At 41.0% G+C, this 22068-nt stretch overlaps 1 protein-coding gene across 2 annotated transcripts; it reads left to right on the forward strand.

Moving 5' to 3' along the window:
- The first annotated feature begins 36 nt into the window (after positions 1 to 36).
- Positions 37 to 20699, forward strand: SPRYD7 (SPRY domain containing 7). 2 transcript variants are annotated; one of them, XM_029047783.2, is made up of 5 exons: positions 37 to 179; positions 5442 to 5558; positions 6742 to 6908; positions 11018 to 11120; positions 13591 to 14004. In XM_029047783.2, exons 1-5 carry the CDS (start codon positions 71 to 73, stop codon positions 13632 to 13634), a joined length of 540 nt encoding a protein of 179 aa, XP_028903616.1. In that variant the 5' UTR covers positions 37 to 70; the 3' UTR covers positions 13635 to 14004. The 2 variants fall into 2 exon arrangements, with proteins under 2 accessions (XP_028903616.1, XP_003430879.1); XM_003430831.4 differs by lacking the exon at positions 13591 to 14004 and adding an exon at positions 19771 to 20699 and having other exon boundaries at positions 40 to 179.
- Positions 20700 to 22068: the final 1369 nt, after the last annotated feature.

A 22068-nucleotide genomic window follows, 5' to 3' on the forward strand; every position in this document is an offset into this window, starting at 1 on the left:
GGTGGGCAGGGGGCGCTGTGCGGGCGGGCCGTGGTGAGGGCGGGGGGAGGGAGCGGGCGGCGGCGGCGCCATGATGGCGGGCTCCGTCTTCTGCTGCCTGCGCTGGTGCCGGGACGGCGGCCCCGGACACATCCCCCTGAAGGAGATGCCGGCGGTGCAGCTGGACACGCAGCATATGGGTAAGCCTCCACCCCGGCGGCAGGGGCCCCGAAGAGCCGGGGCTCCCTCGCGCTTGTCAGGGCAGCGGCTAAGCTCTCACTCTGGGCCGGGCACTGTGCTAAGCGCTGGGGGTGGACCCAGGGAAATCGGGCCGGACGAGGCCCCCGCCCCGCCAGGGGCTCCCAGCCTCAATCCCCATTTTAGAGGCGAGGCGCGGAGGAAAAATAAATGGTGGTATTTGTTAAGCGCTTAGTATTGCGAAGCACCGTTCTAAGCGCTGGGGGGGATTACAAGGTGATCAGGTTGTCCCACGTGGGGCGCGCAGTTTTCATCCCCGTTTTACAGAGGAGGGAACCCGAGGCACAGAGGAGTTAGGTGATTTGCCCAAAGTCACACAGCTGGCAAGCGGCGGAGGCGGGATTAGAACCCATGACCTGTGACTCCCAAGCCCGGGCTCTTTCCACTGAGCCACGCTGCTGCAAATAGAAGTGAAGTGGCTTGCCTCAGGTCACCCATCAGGGAAGTGGTGGAGGCGGGATTAGAACTCATGACCTGCTGACTGGCAGGCCTGTGTTGCAGAGAAGCAACATGGCTCAGTGGAAAGAGCGCGGGCTTTGGAGTCAGAAGTCATGGGTTCAGATCCCGGCTAGGCCATTTGTCAGCTGTGTGACTTTGGGCAAGTCACTTAACTTCTCGGTGCCTCAGTTACCTCATCTGTAAAATGGGGATTAAGACCGTGAGCCCCAAGTGGGACAACCTGATTCCCTGTGTCTACCCCAGTGCTTAGAACAGTGCTCGGCACATAGTAAGCGCTTAACAAATACCAACATTATTACCAACATTATTATCTCTTCCCCCTCCTTTCCCCGCCCCTTACACACCCGTTCTGCACCTCTCACTAAGTCCCACTTCAGTCCCAGGGAAAAGAGAGCAGGTACTGCGCTCTCACCTATTTTCACAATAACAACTCTGGTATTTTCCTGTGCACCGAACACTCTGCGAAGCGCTGGATTAGAGTCAGGGCACCCATTTGAGATGCATCACAGTCCCACGGTGGAGCTCTAACGCCGAAGGGAAAGGGGCTTTAGCCCCCCCAGTTTACAGATGAGGAGACTGAGGCCCAGCGAAATGGTGACTTGTCAAAGGTCACGCACAGGCAATCGAGAGATCCGGGAGTCGATTGGCCTGTGAGCCCGGCATTGGGCAGGGATTGTCTCTTATCTGTGGCCGAATTGTACATTCCAAGCGTTTAGTACAGTGCTCTGCACATAGTAAGCGCTCAATAAATACTATTGAATGAATGAGTGGAAGCCAGGTCTCCTGACTCCCAGACCCGTGTTTTTTCCATTAGGCAATACTACTTCTTGGGTCTCTTAGCCATCTTCTTATCTGCCTTCAGATAAAGGGTGTGCCTCTTTCTCCCACTTCCCTTCCTGGTGTTTCCTTGATGTAAATAGTTTGAATTAGCCCTGATGCTTAGTGCATTGCTCTGCAAAGAATAAATACTCAAGTGCCAATGTTCATTACTCCATCCCCTGAAGCATTCCATGGTTTTTTCCTTGGGAATTTCCCCTCTCACGACTACTTGGAGCTCCTGGGCAATTCTCCCTAACCTGGGGGATATTCTTTGGGGCTTCATCAAAGTAATTGTAATGGGAGTGACCTGCTCTGGTTGCCCTTCCTATTTTGCTAAAATCGAAAGCCACTCAAAAATTCCCTTGAGCCAGAGTCGTGCTCCTTCCCTAAAGCAGCTTCATCTTAGTCGTACACATTTGTGGGCTGCACGATTTTTGTTCCCTTCACCCCAAGGTGCGTAGAAAACTCACAGGGAAACAGCCAGGATTGTTTCACCACCCCAAGTTGAAAGTGGCCAAGGTAGAACTTGTTTGCCTCCTTGAGAATTCATTCAATTGTATTTATTTATTAAACGTTTACTGTGTACAGACCACTGTACTAAGCGCTTGGGAAAGTACAGTACAACAATAAAGAATGACAATCCCTGCCCTTCTATTTTGAAATGCAGTCTTTTCCTCTGGTTTTTACCACCTTAAAGCAGATGAAATTGATGCAACCAGAAGGATATTCATGTTTCTCACCTACTTATTCAACTAACATATTCCTTCTGAAAGTCCATTCTAGCACCTCTCCATATTATTTTTCCCTGTCAATACTGAATTTCACATCCTTGGGTCCCCAACTCCATTGTCCATTTCCTCCCTTCCACCCAAAAAAACCTCTCTTCTGACCCTTTTTTTCCACCCCTCCCAGCCCATCTCCCACTCCTGGAAAATCAGTGGCATCAGTCCTGCCCTTCCAGGCTATTATTCAACATTATGACTTGAATTTCTTCCCCAGAGGAGAATTACAATGGAAGAATAGGATTCCATCCCTGCCCTCCAGTGTATAATTTAATGAGGGAAGCAGTACAAATACAAATATGCAGGGAGACAAAGTACCAGTGACAGAGCTTAAGAACATAAAACGTGTAAGAGCACAAACAAAAGAAACTTAATTTTTAGCACTTGTATGAATCTCAGATCTGAATATCTGGAATAAATTAAATGCTAAGTCAGGTTGGGAAGTCTGGGCATACTTTATGGGAGAGGATGGATTTTTAGCAGTTTTGAAAGAAGGGAGGGGTGAATTTTGGTGAATAGGATGAAGATAATTTCACCTGGAAGAATTAGTATTTCAGGGTTTTCAAACCAGGATACAAATAGCCCTGGGAATGCTTCAGAGGACTGAAGTGAATATGAGTCCATCAATCAATCAGTAGTTTTTACTGAGTACTTATTCTGTGCAGAGCACTGTACTGAGCACTGGGGCTAATACAATGGAGTCAATAGAAACAGCTATGATTTTTATAGTAGTAGCAGCAGCATGGATGGTGTTGCCAAGTTCTTGCGGAACACCAACAGTTTAAAAAAAATCAAATCCTTGAATCCTTTGATATCTCCCCTCTCAGTTCAGCCCCCATATTTCATTGCCTTTAGGACTGCTCCGATTGCTACCAGAAAATAAGCAGAATGAAGTCACAGCTCGGACATTCTCCCCCAGGTCTCCTCTCCCATTGTTTCATTCGTTCACTTGCGTTTATTGAGTACTTACTGTGTGCAGAGCACTAAGTGCTTGGGAGAGTACAGTTCTTCCTCTTCAGCAGCATCACCAGTATTGAGCTCTTACTCAATATTGCAAGGGACCTTGCAATAAAATCAGATATGAGTCCCTGCCCTCTCCTCTCCCCTGCCATGCTGCTATTCCATTCCCGTCTGCACCACCAAGTTTGCAGTCTTGAGGTGCCCTTTTATTGTTTTTTAAATGGTATTTGTTAAGCACTTACTATGTGCCAAGCACTGTTTTAAGCACTGGGGTAGATAAAAGTTAATCAGGTTGGACACAATCCCTGTCCTGCATGGGGCTCAGAGTCTAAGTGGATCTCAACAGGGAAGGGAGTGTAACTGGTAGAACAGAACTTAATTATGGACTGCCTTGAAACCAACAGAGAGGTGTTTATTCAGGAGATAACTAAAGGGTGTGGTATTAGTCAAATAGGACCGTGTTTGTCACATAGTAAGTGCCTAACAAATTGGGCAAGTCACTTAACTTCTCTGTGCCTCAGTTCCCTCATCTGTAAAATGGGGATGAAGACTGTGAGCCCCACGTGGGACAACCTGATTCCCCTGTGTCTACCCCAGCGCTTAGAACAGTGCTCTGCACATAGTTAGCGCTTAACAAATACCAACATTATTATTATTATTATTACCATAATAAAGCTCATCATCTGTTTCAATCAGGCAAATCTTGCTCATATCTGATCGTCTTCAGCCTTTATACTTTCTGATGGTGATGACATTCTTTTGATGCTGATGGAAATATTTGGGACAGCAGAAAGAATTTCATGAGTTGAAAGTCAGGGTTTCAAGACTCTGATTACAGCAAAATGTGTGCCGCTGGCTCTCCAGTAATCTTGCTGCCCCACTCACCTTTATCGAGGTATTAATTAATGAGTAATGACTTGGGGAGAGGAATGCCACTGTTTAGTCATTGGCACTGTTTTCCTACCGTGCCCTGCTCTCATTTATTTATTTTTGTGGCATTTGTTTCGGACTTATATGCCAGGCACTGTTGTAAGCAATGGGGTAGATACAAGCTAATCAGATTGGACACAGTCCCTGTCCCACATGGCACTCACAATCTAAGTAGGAGGGAGAGTGGGTGCTTAATCCCCAGTTGTGGAAAGTGAGGCACAGAAAAGTTAAGTGATTTATTCAGGGTCCCACAGCAGGCAGAACCAGGATTAGAACCCATCCGCTGACTCTCAGCCCCATGCTCTTTCTATTAAGTCATGCTGCTTCTCCATTGCACCTTCCTCTGTGCAGTGAACTATTGCACTACAGTATTCTGAATTGCCATATTCTATGATTAACAGTAGATCTCAATCTTTAAATTTCTGTCTTTAAATACTAGGATTTAAACTAGTATTAGCTTGTATTGCTTGTCAGGAGATTTAAATCTGTAAACATAAACATATTTTAGTGTTCAATATCAACCCCGGCATACTTATTGTTTGTAAATGGAATCTTTTTTTACATAATAATGCTTTGATATATTTTGGCTCCATTTATTTTATTAGATCAAAAGTAGTGAAAGGTGCAGTGTACAAATAGTACAAAAATGTGACATGCAGTGTACTATATGACTTTTAGTGTTTCCAGTAGTTTTCTTAAATTGCTTTGAAAAAGCTTCTCTCTAGAGCCTTCCCTTCTAACTCTAGTACTCCATTCCCACAGCACATTTGGTTTGCATCTACAATATATATGTCTATATATTTACTTGTCTCTGTCATTAGGGTGTTTATATTTCTTTTCATAGAGCTCTATGTTTTTGACATTTGTGCATTACATTTCTTTGTGTATTTGTTCTTTTTCTCTGATTAGATTATAAACTTTTAGGAAGCAAGGTCCCTATATATTTTCTTTCTTCTTTCCCCAACACATAACCTACTCAATAAAGTTCTCACCATAAAACTAATGCCCAGTAATTATTAACGATGGACTGAATTGAGCATGGGATCCATGAGTGCCACAAATTTGATAATCTTGTTTCTGTAAAAAACAACATAAACCTGAATGAAATCAATACATGGAGAGGTGATGTTAGCATAGTATTGGTGTTTTCTTTCAAATATTATACCACATCCCAAAGAGATGAAGGTGAAATGGCAGTTTTGTTGTGTAAAGTTTTTAATAGCTTTGACAATAGAAGGTTGCATTTTTGTTTAGGAACCGACGTTGTCATTGTCAAAAACGGAAGAAGAATATGCGGGACAGGCGGTTGCTTAGCCAATGCACCCTTGCATCAGAACAAAAGCTATTTTGAGTTTAAAATCCAGTCCACAGGTGAGTAGAACTCTGTAAACACAGTAGTCCCTTGCCATTCTCAGATTCCTGCCATCACACACACACAATTTTGCCTGCCTGCTATTAATTGAAGCCCACTAAGAGTGGCAGCAGGCTCCGACTCTGCCCCCAGCCTCTGTTGTTTCTTTGATTGCTAGCAGCCGCAAATCTCCCTCTTCAGTGGCAGGCCGGTCACCCCCCTGGAAAGCCCAGGTGACTAGAGCTACTGAAGATACTTTGACTGTCGGGCACAGATGGTATTCTTGGTTCCACCTCACTTGGTGGGGGTTTTCTAACCAACCCTCTGCGAATACTGTGCAAATACCTAATTACATTTACCTATTCGAGTAGTTGCTTACCAGGTACAGTACTGAGACCCCACTCTGTTCTCCTTGATTGAGGGCCAATTAAACATTTTCAGAAGTTCTGAATTACCAGTTTCAGTCAGGTGATTGTTAAGCCTAGGTTCGACCACCTTGAAACAGCATTTTATACCAGTGTTGTGCAGGGAAGCCCAACACTCATACAGCAAATGAATGGTGTTGATCTTGGAGTCATGGAATCATAAGGAGGACTTGTTAATGTGTTTTTCAGTGGATTTATACCTCAATTTCCATTGCTTTCAGTCTTAAAAGAGTGGACTGCTATCAGAGTAGTGCTATGGAGTTTTCCTTGGTTCTTGTCTTCTGTTAACACATTCCAAGTGATTTGGGAAAATGTTATTGATGGGGCTTTCAGAAGAGCCCACGTCAGCACTTTATTCTTCCCAGGGATTGGACTACACTTCTGCTTTGACTCAGGGTTTCTCAGTGCAGTCAGTTCTCCTATAGCACAGGAGATCACTCTTGAAAAACCCAGTGTAAGGAGAAATGGTGGTGGTAGAATTTACTCCTTGAGTGCCAGTGCGTATAACCAGGTTTTCCACATTGGACCTCATTCTCTCCAGAAAAAATGTGCGTTGTCAGAAAAATGATCCCCAATTCCCTCACACTCCCCCACAGAGTCCTTCCAGAGTGTGTAGTAAAAACACAAATTCTGGTAAAACTGTTTACATATTCTTTCAAACTAAGTTTATGATTGTCTGGTGCTTCTGTTTGTGTTCTCAGCCCTCAGATTTATCTTCTTCAAATTATTGATGTAATTCCAAAGCGAGACATAATATTGTTCACTGTGACGTTTTCAGGAATCTGGGGTATTGGAGTTGCAACTCAGAAAGTTAACTTGAATCAGATTCCTCTTGGCCGAGATGTACATAGTCTTGTGATGAGGAATGATGGAGCCCTCTACCACAACAATGAGGAGAAGAGCAGACTGCCAGCAAACAGCCTTCCCCAGGAGGGAGATGTGGTGGTGAGTGTCCTCGTGGACTTGTTTTAAAATGAGTATTCTACTTTAATTGCTTTCAACATAGATTGTTTTGTTTCTGCAATGCAAGTTTGATTGCTAGAATATTTAAGTGGGGGCCGCCAGACTGGTGCATTTTCGGCCTGAGAACTATCATTCCTTAGAATGATTATCCCAGCGCTTAGTGCAGTGCTTCGCACAGAGTAAACATGAAGCAAATGCCAGTTGTTATTATTGTTTAAAAGAATGCCCCATTTATGTGACATCAAGAGCTTGCACAGTTGAAAAGCAGAATTTAAGAAGTTTAGGTCTAGTAAATGAATTAGGTTGTGCCCCAAGTCCAAGTGGTCAAGAATGTATTTAATCTGGTGTAGTCTTTTTGAATATGTGGCATAGTTACACATTTGTCCAAAGGAGCTGGTCCATTTTGACTTGTCATCCCCTCCAAAACCTTCCTTCATTTGGCTTTTCAGGACTATGTAAGAAGAAATGAGCTAAGAAGAATCTTAGCTGAATAATCTTTTTTGAGTAGAGGGCAAGGGTATGGCTGACCCATTTACTATTAAGGCTAACCACTAGCCTCCTTGTTGCATGCCTCCAAGGACACTTCTCTGACTGTCTTCCAAAAGCTTCTTTGGTAAAAATGTAATGTCAAATTTTTGTGCTTGTTGCCGGTTTCTCTTCCAGCTAACCACTTCTCAATACTTCTTGCAGTGCAAAATTTGTCTGAAAGCCCAACATAACTATAGAAATTTGGAACAAGTGGCAGATCATCTGGCAGAACAGATTGACTTGCAGATCAGGGGCTCCTCCACCAACGCAGAGTTTAAGGTCACTATTGGCTTACAAGTAACATGAAAGCACAAGGCAAGGCAGTCTTTATGGGTGTGCATTGTGGTCAGTGATGTGGGCCTTTCTAGCATACCACACCCATTGGTGGTAGTATTCCTTGTGAGTACTAAGCACACATACGCACATACACAAATACATATATGTACATTTAGTTGGCTTTTGTACTCACAAATAATTTTGTATAAATTATTCTTTCCTTGTCTGATAGGCAAGTAGGAGGAATAAGGCAAGGGTCATAGCAGGGTCTTTCTTCTTCAGCAAGGACCAAGTGACTCTCAGAAGTTGGGTGAAGCCCATTTATGATTGACAGCTGTCAGAGTAAAATAGGAGTTTAGGATAAGCATCCAGATGCTTCGAGAGGGCATTATTGTTCCCTCCCTCATGTCCTCGGCTGATACTTAAAGTCTTGGGACCGAAGACTTTGCATTTATAAGACTTCATTAATCTAAATGTATTTTGTAAAGCTTGATTAAAAATTCATTCCAAACTGAAAGGAGATATATAGTCTTTTGTGAAGACCAACTTTTTTTCAGCCTATTTAAATATCACAGTGCATGATGTGATTTGGCCCATTTCCATCTTTAACTGATGTCCCTAGCATGGAACTTCCTTTTCAATGAGCTGTTTCTTGGTGAGAGAACATTAAAGGTAAATAGAGGCTGTCAGTTTGTTTAAACCATGAAATTAGCATGGCCTAGTGGAAAGAGCACAGACCTGGGACCTCTGACTTGGGTTCTAATTGCAGTTCTGCCATTTGCCTGCCGTGTGGCATTGGGCGAGTGTGTTAACTTCTCTGTACCTCAATTTCCTTATCTGTAAAATTGGGATTAAATGCATGTTCTCCCTCTGACTGCAGACCTGTGCCATGTGGTATCAGGTCTGTGCCTGACCTGATTATCTTCTATTTATTCCAGTGCTTGGCATATAGTAAGCGCTAAACAAATGCGATTATCAAATATGATTATAAAATTATTTACTGCTACTAATAAAATCTAGGAAGAGCCAAATAAATATTTTGCTTTGTTGAGTTTTGAACCTTATCTTTAAATATGCCTTGCCCTCCTGAAATTCATGTTCTGAAGCTAAACTGACTGATGAACGGAATTAAACCTCATTATCAGTTAGGCACCACCCTAAAATCAGAAACTGAGAGACTTAATAAACTGAATGAAAGGTCAAGGCATAAGCAAAGTATAGCATGTGGTACTTATTACCTACCTTCGTCTTTGTAACCCAAATATGTCTAATATTTATTAAAGTCCTGTCTTTATCATAGAGAAAATAGACTGAAGTTCTAGGCTAATGAAAATGTGTTGGTTGTTTCTTTTGTCTTTCAGTCCGGTCATGAGTCAAAAAAAAGACTTATACTTGACCTGGCTCCACCACTTAATTAGCTGTGTGTCCTTGGGCAAGTCACTTAACTTTCATGTCTCCATTTCCTCGTTTATAAAATGAGGATTCAGTCAGTGACTATTCTCCTCTTCCTTTGATTGGGAGCCTCATGCAGGCCAGGGTTGTGTCCAACTTAATAATTTTATATCTAACCCAGTGCTCGGCACATAGAAAGTGCTTATCATGCTACTATTCTTATTAGTTTTACTGTCTCATCGACAAACTGTTAAATAAAGCCAGATGGAAAAAGGGGCTTCTTTTCTCACACCTGTGAGAATCATCATTAGTTTCTCTGAGGTTTGGCTCAGGCAGGGCTACCGAGCAGGAAAGAAATACAGATCTCGTAGGGATTTTTGTGGGGATGAGGACCGCCAGAACCATAGCCATAGGACACAGTTGGGAAGTAAATGCAGTGAATCTGTCTCACAAGAATACTGAGCCAAGGTAGGAAAGCATGGAAGAGGAGTCCATCATCTCCCTCTCCGTGGGGGCTCACTACATTTTGCATGTCCCATAGCAAAATATGTTGCCATCAACTGTGAATAGGATCACAGTAGAGATTTTTGTGGTTAAGAAAACTGCAAATAGTCTCAGTATTGCCTTTTTGGCTTTGCTGTTTGTAATCCATTAATTATGGTACTTGTTCAGAGCTTACTTTGTACCTACCACTGTACTAAGTGCTGGGGTAGATGCAAGGTAATCAGATTGAACACAGTCCCTGCCCAACATAGGTCTCATGGTCTAAGCCTTTTTCAACCCCCCAACTAGAGTGTGAACCCTTGGGGAACAGGGACTTTCCTTATCTGTTCTGTTTCATCTACTCCAGAGTCCTTAATGAATTCTATGACTAACAAGTAAACCTGATCTGTGTCTCTTCTGCATCTCATTGTCCTTTTTTCTTTGGTGTATTCTGTATGTTGTTATAAGTTAAATTCAACTTAAAAAAAATACCACATTTGTTATTAATAACATTATTGTTGTCATTAAACCAGGGTTCCCAGGGCAGATTCAGAAGGGGAACTAGAAAGGTGCCCCCCTAATGTGTGTTCTAATTAAACTGCTAGGAACCAGTAACATCCATTAGATGCTTAGTGTTGGACTTTTCCTTACCATATTTAAATCAGAACCAGTATTTTTTCCTGAAAAATGTTACCCCCAAAAACCTTTGTTTAGTGAGTATTCAGTGAAACCGTAGGTCCTATTTTAGAGCGACTTACATGTTTGAAATAAAGACAGAAAGGGGCTTGAGCATGAATGCCAGTGTACCTGGAATTAGATTGCATCAGTAAAAATCCCTGAAACTGAAAATAATTTCAGGCAGCTGGTTCTATCAATCACATTTTTTATCCAGAGAAGGTAAGATCTTATGCCTAAAGAGTAATGGTTTTCAGGATGAGCTAGCCACCCACTTCTGGTCTTATCTGTAATTTAAATCTTTTTTTTTTTTTGAGGGGGTGGGGAACAAGCCCTCCAAGTTATGATGCTGTACGGATTTAAACAGCTGTCTTTTATTTGGTCCTGTTAAAATTATCTGGAATTTTTAACTGACTGTTTCATCTAATCAACAGCAGATAATTTGAACACATACACACTTACTTTCCAGTCTTCCAAAAATATACCTCTCCCAAAAATATTTGTGATAACCAAGTCTTCCCCCAAGTGACTTTGTTTTCCAGCTTTCTGTGTTACTTTGCCCTATCAACAAAAGGTATAGTGAGTGTTTTTTCAGAGGTCAGTTTTTTTAATGTCGAGAAATGACCCCCAGCCCTCCAGAGTTTTCTGCTTGATGAACCTTAAAAGGAAAATGTTTTGGCTCTGTAATGCATGTCAGCTTTGGCAGTTGTGTTGAAATGTTTCATTTTTCTTCATAGGGTATTACATATGACCATGTAGAGTTAAATGTATATTTGAATGGGAATAATATGCACTGTCCTGCATCAGGGATAAGAGGGACGGTGTACCCTGTCGTTTACGGTAAGTTGAAAACTTCTTATTGTAATTTCTGATGATTCTGTAACCTATGTACTCTCAATTTAATCCATTATAAATAAATAGGCTTCTCTTGATCTGCACTTTTCAGCAAGATAGTTTGTCATCTGAGAGATTTGATAGTTTTTTCTTTCTATTGGGTCAGTATGGCAATCAAAATCTGTCAGTGCATATTCTAAAGTAGAGTTTATGAGTATTCTAAAGGTGAGGCAAACCAGCTAGAGTCCTCTAACAGTTGATTTAAGCAGCATGGTATGGTGGATAGAGCACTGGTCTGGGAGTAGGAAGATCATGGGTTTTAATCCTGGCCCCTCCTCATGTCTGCTGTGTGACCTTGGGCAAGCCACTTTACTTCTCGGTGCCTCAGTTACCTCATCTGTAAAATGAGGATTGAGACTGTGAGCCCCTTGTGGGACAGGGACTGTGTCCAACCTGATTTGCTTGTATTCACCCAAGTACTTCGTACAGTGCTTGACACGTAGTAAACACTTAATAAATATCACAATTATTACTATTTTTGTTATTTAAGAGTCTACATATAAGAGGTATTGTAGTTTTTGATAATTGGGATGGGAACAAATAAAACTGTTAAATTCTCAGTCATCTCATTTTCTAGAAAATGGGGTGTGACTTTTGCAATGAAAGTTTTCTTTACACAGGTGCCCGGGCCCAAATTCTAAAGCCTAATTGGAAGGTGGTGCCTTTGAAACGTTTAGGAACAGGTTCTGGTAGATTGTCTCAGCTGGTTTGCCAAGCACATGCTTTGTGCCCATAGCACTACTGATCCAAGTCTTTTGACCATGGCCATAGAGGACTGCTCAAGAAGAATCGATACATAATTTGTCTCTGATAGGAAGAGTTTAGTTTCCTCTAAACCATAGTGCTTCAATTCAATTCACCACTGTAGAAATTAGAGAACCAAACGTGGATAAGGTAGTGTGTTTCTCTCTCCTTCTCCCTCTGCCCCCCACCATGTAAATAGCTTTCAGGTAAATCTGCAGAAATTCCTCTCTGTTCACTTTCATTAATGGAAGCAAAAGATGCTCTGGGACTCACAGTAAGCCTTATTCATAGGACATAGATCATTTATTTTAGCCTAAAACCGTCCTTTCCCCCAACTCCCTCCCCTGGCCATTTCTCAAAACAACAGTGCTGCGTGGCAGCTATATCTGCCTCCTGAATTGTCAGAATGCGACACAAGTCTAGGGTTTTTAAGTGGTAAGGAGATAGATTTTTGTTTTTATTTGATGTACGTATTTTGAAAGACTATGGCGGTGTTTTGGTCTCTTAACCCTATCTGCCTCTCCTTTTGCCACCAAAAGAGATTAGACTTGTGCTACAGTTGTTACACATCACCAACCTCTGCTCATTCTCTTTGCCCCACACCTCGATAAGCTCTGCTGGTTTTCTCCATCACTTTCCTGGGCATCTTAAACTCTCTCCTTCTCTTTCGTCATCTCCACCCCGTGGTTTCCTTAGGGCATGCCAACTCTGGAGACTAAGAAGCAGGTCCAAGGGCCAGGTTTTGTTGGCCCTGTGAGGGTCCAGAGCTACTTTTGCAAACATTTCACCACAATTCTCGGTTGGACTATTATAAAGCTATTGTGCACATTTTCTAATCAACTTGAATTAGAAGGGGAATTTATACTGCATATTTCCTAAACCAAGCATGACACAAACACACAAGCTATCCCAAACCCGATATTTGCCAACTACTTGACTTCAGTTTTGAGATTTAAGCAAAATTTAATTGTCAGAACTTGAAATGTAATTCCCCGTCTTTCGTTGTACAGTTGGAATGGGCATGATGGGTGTGGCAGCGAAGCACATGCTGTCAAGAAATAGGTCATTGGTAAAAAAACAGATTGGAGTTAGCCTGAGAACTGTTGTGAGTTAATGGCTCATCCAGCTCCTTGGCAGACTAGAAGCCTATTTTTAAGATCACCTGCCAAAATGGAAGGCCCCAGATTTGTTTGTTTATGAACTAATTTTAAATAAATGGTATAATTCAGCAGAGCTTGCCTACTTGTGGAAGAGGGGACATTTCCATTCTAGAGTCTCCTGAGCATGCAAAAAGCCACATTCATCTTTCTCAGACAGCATCTTTTGGTGAGTGAGCAAAGGCAGCTGCTGCTTGCTTTGAAAGGCTTTCTTGCACCATCCCAAGTTGCAGCTTTCCCACCCCATCCTGTCTCCGGCCCTTCCTAACTTTGTGTTCCATACAGAAGGTGGGACCAGTTTTAGCTGGTTACAAACAAGTTTTACACACCAGTTATAAAGAGGACTCCTGACCATCAAGTTGACTGAGCATAAATTATGATGAAATCTCGACTACATTTAAAAAAAAAACCGGTCATTTCCATGAAAAAAACATAGCAGCTGTTTTCTACATTTATTTAAAGTTATGCAAAATGCATGTTAAAGCTATTCTTAAATATAACTTTATTGCCTTTAGGTCAAGAAATCCAAATCTGTGTTTTAGAATTCGTATATAAATGACACCTTTGGATTCATCAAATACTAAAGAGAAAATGTCCTCTTAATGTGAAAAACAGTCAGTTTTACAGGTAGAAAATGCTTCAAAAGGATATTTTACTTATTAGAGTAGTTTTACTTCAATTTAATTATGTCTGAAGTTCTGTTGTAGTCTTCGGTTTCAAGAGCAAAACTTACACTATAGAAATTTGATCTGCTCTCATAAGTTTCAGTAGTTCTAATGGATTTAAATTTTTATAGTATTTTATCCAAACTGTAATTTAAAAGTACCTTGTTAACAACTGACCATCCTAAGGGGGTGTGTGCGTGTATTGGGCGTCATTTTATTATTTCTGAGCTATCTATAATTAAAGTGGACGTTTCTCACTCTGAATTGTTACAGTTCATTACATAAAATACATGAATCAACTAGGTATGGATTATGATAGTTCAGCAGGGTGGTTTAGTGTACGAATAATATTTACTCTGAAGTAGTCTTTAATTTCCCACCTTGTTAAAAAAAAAACACTGTTTATTACTACTATGATACAAGAAGGAACATACTGTTAAGGCCATTCAGTGCCTCAAGCTGTGATAAAAAGCCACAAAAATGAGAAAACTTCATCCCAAGGCCTATTTCTTTCCTTTCTTTAACATACCACACATAGTATACAGTAGAGCACATTCCCCAAACTCACTGGAGTTGTGACTCAGTGTCCTGCCTGAACTGAAACTCTCAGGTCTTGACTGTACATTCAGGGTGGGGGGACCTTGCAGGCATGACTCATGGCATAGGTGCATTGAAGCAACAGCCTCCACCCTTAATGGAACCCCACTTCTCCCCAGTTTCCCTGCTGCTCAAGCAGCCCCATAGCCTAATTTGGTTCAGTTAGCTAGGGTTTTTTATGTTTTGGGTTGGCGGGGGAGCTTAGTAGTTTTTGTTTTCGGGTTTTTTTTTCCCAGTTCTCCAAATTAGTTTTGGTTTATATTGTCAACGTCAATATTTTAGTCATTTTCATTCCTGTGACTTCGGTTGACATTTTCAAACGATGACAAGGAGAAAAAAATTCACACGTTAGTAGAAAAAGAGATTAATGGTCGTCGGCTTGAATTCCAGTTTTTTTGAAGTTTTTCCATTCTTCACTTCTTAATGACCCTTGTTTGTTGTCTTCATTTCAGAGTAGTATTTTGTTGGGAAGTCGCATGAGCCAAATCATGAGCGTCATTAACCATGATATGTAACGGCCAGTGTGTTAAGGGAGGCGGGGGGGGGGAGTGTAACAATTTGACCTCTTCTTGATTTTAGTCATATCCCCTTATTGGTTTAAATTGAGGTTTAGCCTTTAAAACTTAATGGTTTATCTATCCTTTAATAACACTGATTAAGTTTTCATTGTGTCCAGAGCCCCATTTGGGCGCTGGGGGCAGTTTTAAAAGGAAATGGAAAAATGCAGACCTTGCTTTTAAGGAACTTAAAGTCCAGTGTGTGTCAGTAAACAAAAGTGAGGGATACAGATGCATTTGTTAATTCCTACCTTTTATAAATTGTTCCAGTTCAGTTCACTTTTGATTATACAGGCCAACTAATCCCATGTTGGGGGTCATAATAATGATGATGATGATAATCATAATTGTTATTATTATTATGGTATTTGTTTAGCCTTTACTATGTGCCAAGCACTGTTGTAAGTGCTGGGGTAGATACAAGATAAGCAGGTTGTCCCTCATGGGGCTTACAGTCTTAATCCCCATTTTACAGATGAGGTAACAGGCACAGAGAAGCTAAGTGACTTGCCCAAAGTCACCCAGCTGACAAGTGGCAGATCCAGGATTAGAACCCACGACCTCTGACTCCCAAGCCCATGCTCTTTCCACTAAGCCATGCTGCTTCTCACTACATCCTCAGACATCCTCTTCCTACTGCAAGAGCTGGTGGGAGAGATGTTGGCACTCTTGGGCTGAGGGGTTTTCAGACCTCCTGGTGAGAGGCATAGTGGCGGTGAATAGGCATAGGACGTCCATCTCTGCTCCATGCTACATCCCTCGGCCTCTAATTTCTTCCATTTTTGGGTTATCATAATGACAGCAGCACCTTGTCCTTTTTCTAAAAATTCCACATCATTCCCCCTCCTCAAGAATCTCCTGTGGTTCCCATTGGTTCTGGCATAATGCAGAGGCTCTCCAAGGCTCTTCAACAGCTGGTTCCTGCTTAGCTGACTGCTCTCTTTTTTATGGCATTTATGGTATTAATAAGCACTTAGTGTATTACGTGCCAGGCCCTGTTTTAAGCATTGGGATAGACATAAGCTAATCAGGTTGGACACAATCTATGTCCTACATGGGGCTCACAGTCTTAATTCCCATTTTACAGATGAGGGAACTGAGGTTCAGAGAAGGTAAATGACTTGCCCAAGGTCACACAACAGACAAGTGATGGAGCCAAGATTAGAACCCCAGGTCCTTCTGACTCCCAGGCCCGTGATCTATCTATCCTCTAGACCATGCTGCTCTCTTCTTCAGTTACCCTCTACTTCATGGTGTTGTCTCCTTCCACAAACTTCTAACTATCCCTCACTCTGTACTCTTCCCCCACCCATCACTTGGACCTTTCCCCTCCATTTGTAAATACTCTTTTCCCTATCTTGGAACATGACATCCTCCCCTCTTTCAAACTTCTAAAATGGATGTATAACTCTCACATAAGTGTAATGTCTTTTGGTTGTTAGGGACTATAATGAAAACTAATTTATAGGAAATTGTTAAAGCCGTTCCTCCCAATAAGTGTGGTGATACTAGTCATAGGTGACTTACTCTCTGGGATGTGTGAAATAATCTCATATTGATAGAAAACATGTATAACAATGTGGTTGGGATAGTGGCAGTTTTCATTTTTCTCTTTAGCTACGGTTGTCAGCAGTCTCTTTTCCCCTTGGGATGAATTTAAATGGTTTTTTGGGTTCTTTTTTTTTTTAACTTGATTTGAAAATGAACCCAGAAATATTTGTTCTTGAATCCCAAAAATATGTATTTAAGTTACATTTGTATTGAATATTTTCCCTACACTTTGGAGAAGATAAAAGTAATTTTTTCAAAGGCCTACATATTCTGCAGGAGCAGGAAAATTACTTGAAAATCAAAATATTTAACTTGAAAAATCAAATATACTTGTTTGATGACATTGTTAAAATAATTAGAATTATATATAATTGTCATTGGCTAACTGAGCATCAAAAGATCTCCCAGGCATCCCCATTATGACTGGTGTATCACCTCCTGTTACTCTATCTATCAATCAGTGGTATTTATTGAGCACTTACTGTGTGCAGAGCACTGTACTAAGCACTTGGGAAAGAATACAACAGAGTTGGTTGATGCCTGGCTGCCCACAAGGAGCCTACAATTTACTGAGGTGATAGTTTGCTTGGAGCAAATTTAGGTCTGAGGGTCCCCCTGGCTTCCACTGTCCAGGACTCAACCAAACCTTATGCTGACTTTGATTGAGATATTTAAAATGAGGCTACCGAGAAATCCACATGCAGTCAAGAAAGCCTCTAGGTTAAAAAAGTGCATTGTATCAACATGGTTGCAATGGCAACTAGGCACTGAGGGAAGACGATTGAAACAGTGTCCGGAGGGGTTTAGCAACCGCCCCTGTAGTTTGTTCAAGCAGACTATACTTCATTTCTGTCAGAAACACAGTATCAGCCTAATAGTATTTTCCACAGAAGTAATTTGTTATGGCTTAAAGTTCACTGTTTCCAGGAAATATTAGGTAACAGTGAACTTTAAACACTTACAATGAGTTGGCTCTCCAGTGCTAGTGAACTTGAAACAGTGTTTCTGATACCGAAACACAATACCATCTGCTTGAAAGCATCTCCTGCCAGAGCCACATCACATAAATGGGCCAATTCAAGGTCATTTCATGGCACTTTGTGACACCCCCCCCCCCCAATCTTCCACCATGTTCCGGTAGGAAGAACTACTGTATTTTAATACATAATATTGGCCAAGTCTTCAGGAAGTAAAACCAATCAGAAGCAACCTGATTTTCAGTCCATCTCAAAGGAAATTTAACTAATTTCTTTCTCTTTTACTAATTGGATGAAGAGTCTGTTAATTTCTGTTTATAGGTGGGCATTGTACTTTCCCAAGCACTTAGTACAGTGCTCTGCTTACAGTAAGTGCTCAATAAATACCATTACTTGATTGTTGGGGGATCAAAGTATTATGTGGTTATGGCTACTACCTGACTGATGTGGAAGTCCACCTGACAGCTGTTTCCAAAAAGGTCAGGTCCTTGCTTCTTGATTCTCTACCCCCTACCCCTACCCCCCACCCTCCCACACACAAACACTGCCAACCTGCCCAAACTTTGCCACAAAGATCCCCAGCACAGAGCTGAAAGGGCAAAGCTCAGAATGCAGTGAGATCAGACAGGCTGACAGCAGGATTCTCCCAGAGCACTCTGAGGTTGGGATACAGTACAAAGGTCTCCAAAATGATTCCCTTACCCGAACAGAACACAAACAGGGTTGAGCGTCAACTATTAGTTTGTCTCGTGCCAATTTAGGTGATCAAAATCCACTCCTAAAACGGATTTGTCCCATTCAGCTTTGCCACTGACTAGACCGTAAAATTAAATCCCAAACCAATCAGTACTGAAACTATTCCTGTCATGTAAAACTTAATTTTCTCGGTGTTATCCCAGATAAACTTGGGTATGTTGGAAAATCACTTAGAAGATCGATGATTAGCAGAGTACTTTTTGCACTCTAAGATCATTCCAACTTGGCAGATGTGATGTGTTGGACTCAGTTGAGATTGTAAATAATTCAGTGCAATACTAAACATTTTTGTTTTAAATACCATTTATAAATTGTTTCATTAAAATAGCCAGCTCAAGATTGTATTGTGTGTGTGTGCATAGCTGGGCATTTCTAATTGCCAATATAATTTTGAGAAATACATTGCTGTAAACAGGAGGACGTTGACAAAACTTCTTCATTAGTGGGCAAGCCAGAAGGAGCGTACCAGGGGACAACTAGGAGTAGGTCAGATCTGGGTGCAGTGAGCAGCTACCCACTCTGGGGGCATTCCTTCTGCATTACCCCTGAGGGCCGGGGAATCTAAAGTTGAAGCAGGTGGTGGTAGCAACTTGAAACCTGGCAGGTGAGGTAGCAGGAGATGGGGTGGTCTGAGCAAGGGCAGATTGCTGTGGTCAGAATCTGGAACCTTTTTTGATGGTTCCCAATGGTTGGTGTTACCCATGACCGCTTTGACAACTGAATTTCTTCCTTTGGCTTTAATACTGCCGCAGGGAGAAATTAAAGAAACGTGAGAAGGAGAATGTGGTTGGAAAGTGGTTCCGGGTCTTACATTCCCACCAGATTCAAATAGCTGAACAGAATCAAAGGACCAGACAGGAAGATCAACTTGCAATATTTCAGCAACTGGTTTTCCAGTTTGCTGATTATCGAGGCCTGTTTCCTTCCTGTTTGGCCATCTTTTCACTGTTTCAGCGTTTGAAAGGCTTTCTACCAAAAGTGGGGCTTAATGAGAGGGAGGAGGTTTGGCTGCTCATTAGGAGCTTTGCCAGAAGGATGAAGCTATTGTCCAAAACGAGGTTTTGGACTGTACAGGATTTAATGTACTCTTACTTCCCCTGGCCCAGTGAGTCAATTATGTTTATTGAGCATCTACTGAATGAAGAGCAGTATACTAAGCATTTGGGAGAGTTCGTTAGACATGGAAGATATGGTCTCCTGTCTTCAATAAGCTCACAGTCTAGCTGAAAAGACAGACATTAAAGTCCTGTTCCCCCTTTTTTTTACAGAGAATTGAGAGGCGACTAGGTGTCTAAATGTATATTTGTGAATATATTTGTGAATATACATTTAGACAATATTGTAGATTAGAATTTGAGAAACACCCAGTATGCTGGAGATCTGTGATTTGGTTTGTTGTTACGTGTGCCAGAAGTTTTTTTCTACAAATTAAAACTGATTTGTGGCCTCTGTTTTATGTGTGTGTTAGACTGTGCTGGAGTGTGTTATATCCTGAAAAATATTCTTTTTCTCAATTTTGTAGACTGTTGTGTTTCTGATGTGTTATAATGTGTTCTCTTCTAACTATTTTTCAATCTGCTTCTATCCTATAGTTGATGACAGTGCAATTTTGGATTGTCAGTTCAGTGAGTTCTATCATACTCCTCCAACTGGTTTTGAAAAAATACTATTTGAGCAGCAGATCTTCTGAATACTGTAGTACTGGATTCTTGCACCCCTGCACTGTTAAAAGCCTTTATCATCCTAATAAAGTTTCACCTCACCTATCAGAACCCCATTCTCTGTTTTTACTAAGTGCTTGTGAATGTTGTGAATGTTAAAATACCACATCAGAGACTGTAATTAAAAATGTTAGGTTGTGTTTTGTGATGTGATAATTTGACAACCATGACAATGGGACTGATTCCTGTTTGTATAAGTGGAAACCAATGGGTTTGATTGATGTTAAATGGCTGTTTGGATACTCAGTACATTTTGAAAGAAAATTTTAGTTCTTAGAAGATAATTTGTTTCCGTAAAGGTACAGAGTTATGAATTGCCATTTTGTGGGTTTTGGTTTTTTTTAAGCACCGTGGTACTGTGCTAAGTGTGCAGTCCTGTCTTGTTTTACAGTGTGCTTTTCATACGAATTGTGGAATGAGACAACGTAATTGGCAGCTGGGTTTTTTTTTCTCTCATGTAAAATTTGCCCTGGCTTGTTTAATTTGTGAAAGTATCATTGTTTTTGATTGCTTTAAGTGTAAGAAATAATAGAATGTATATTTCAGAAATTATGAAAGTATCATTTTTGCAAGTAAAAAAGCAAAAGTAAATGCAAGAAATATTTATGAAGATATCCATCCTGCATTACTCCAAAAAGGAAGTACAGGTTGCTCAGTCTTGTAGCTTACACTGGCATGTACACAGTGGAATGTTATCATGAAGTGTTTCATGTGGAAAGTAAACTAGTCAATTTTTATGGAATATTTTATTTATCTTGTTTTCTCTAAATTGGATAATAAAATTAATAATGTTTAAGATATTTTGGTTCCGTGATTCAAAGTATCATTTTAATTTAAGCACTACCTACAATATTCTGAATAGGTTATTTCATGAGCACTAACAAATGTGTTATATGCTATTCAAAGTAGGCATCTTTTATAAAGGCATCTCTGTTGTTCCCAATTATTTGGGGGGCCTTTCTTAAGGCATATAAAATATGATTGGAACTGAAAAAGTCAGTTAGTCTGACTGAATGTGTGAGTTTTCACTGTGACTAAGTCTTGTATTTATAGTTTTCGGGGCATATACAGTCAGTTCTCACATAATGAGTGGGTTACATTCTTGAGCGCTGCTTTCAGGAAAAACCCTTTTGTAATACCTAATCTATTACATTATATTACATGTATTTATATTAATGTCTGTCTCCTCTAGACTGCATGTCCCTTGTGGGCAGGGAATGTATCTTTTGTACTCTCCCAAGTGCCATGTACAGTGCTCTGCACACAATAGGAGCTCGATAAATACCATTGCTTGATGGCTTGATCTACCACCTGTGTGCACTTTCAGCACTAAATCAGTTAATCAGCTATGTTTATTGAGCACTTTATGCAGAACACTGTCCTAAGTGCTTGTTTGAGTTTCAGAGTTAGAAGATGTGATCCCTGCCATCAGAGAGCTTACAGCCCAGTATGTCTTCCTTTTCAGAAGAATTTGTCAGAAAAACATTCCCTGATACTCCCAATGATATTCTAACCATAACATTTAGTGTTCTTGGGGAATCGACTAAATTCGCTTTAAAATGTCTGTACATCTTTTTGATTCTGGGAATATTTTAAATTGGGAATATTTTTTAATGGATTTTCTCAATCGTATTTACTGAGCACTGTGTACAGAGCATTGTACTAAGCACTTGGGAGAGTACAATATAACAGAATTGGTAGATATGTTACCTGCCCACAATGAGCTTACAGTCTATAGAGCTCAAAGGGTACAGATCCGAGTGCATAGGTGGTGCAGAAGGGACAAAGAGTAGGGGAAATGAGGGCCCAGTCAGGGAAGGCTTCCTGGAGGAGATGCAACTCAAATATGTCTTTGAAGGAGGCCACAGTGGTGTCTGTCATACATTGAGGAGGACCTCCATTTTCATCCAGTCATGCCAGAAACTCTTAGCATCCAAAGTGACATATTTCAGTTACATCCGAGGCAACACACTGGTGACATCAATTATAATTTTTCAACTGATGAGTTGCCAGTGCCCTTTTTAGGAATTTTGTATTTAAAATTAAAATAGTTGTCAAGATAGGCCAATACGAAAAGCAAGATAATACATCCTAAACGTAGGCTGGAGGTTAGGTATATAAGGCATGTTAGTGGGCCTGCATTTTAACACTAAATTTGTCAGTGAATTA

The sequence above is a fragment of the Ornithorhynchus anatinus genome, chromosome 20 (genome assembly GCF_004115215.2).
Source record: "Ornithorhynchus anatinus isolate Pmale09 chromosome 20, mOrnAna1.pri.v4, whole genome shotgun sequence".
NCBI lineage: Eukaryota > Metazoa > Chordata > Mammalia > Monotremata > Ornithorhynchidae > Ornithorhynchus > Ornithorhynchus anatinus.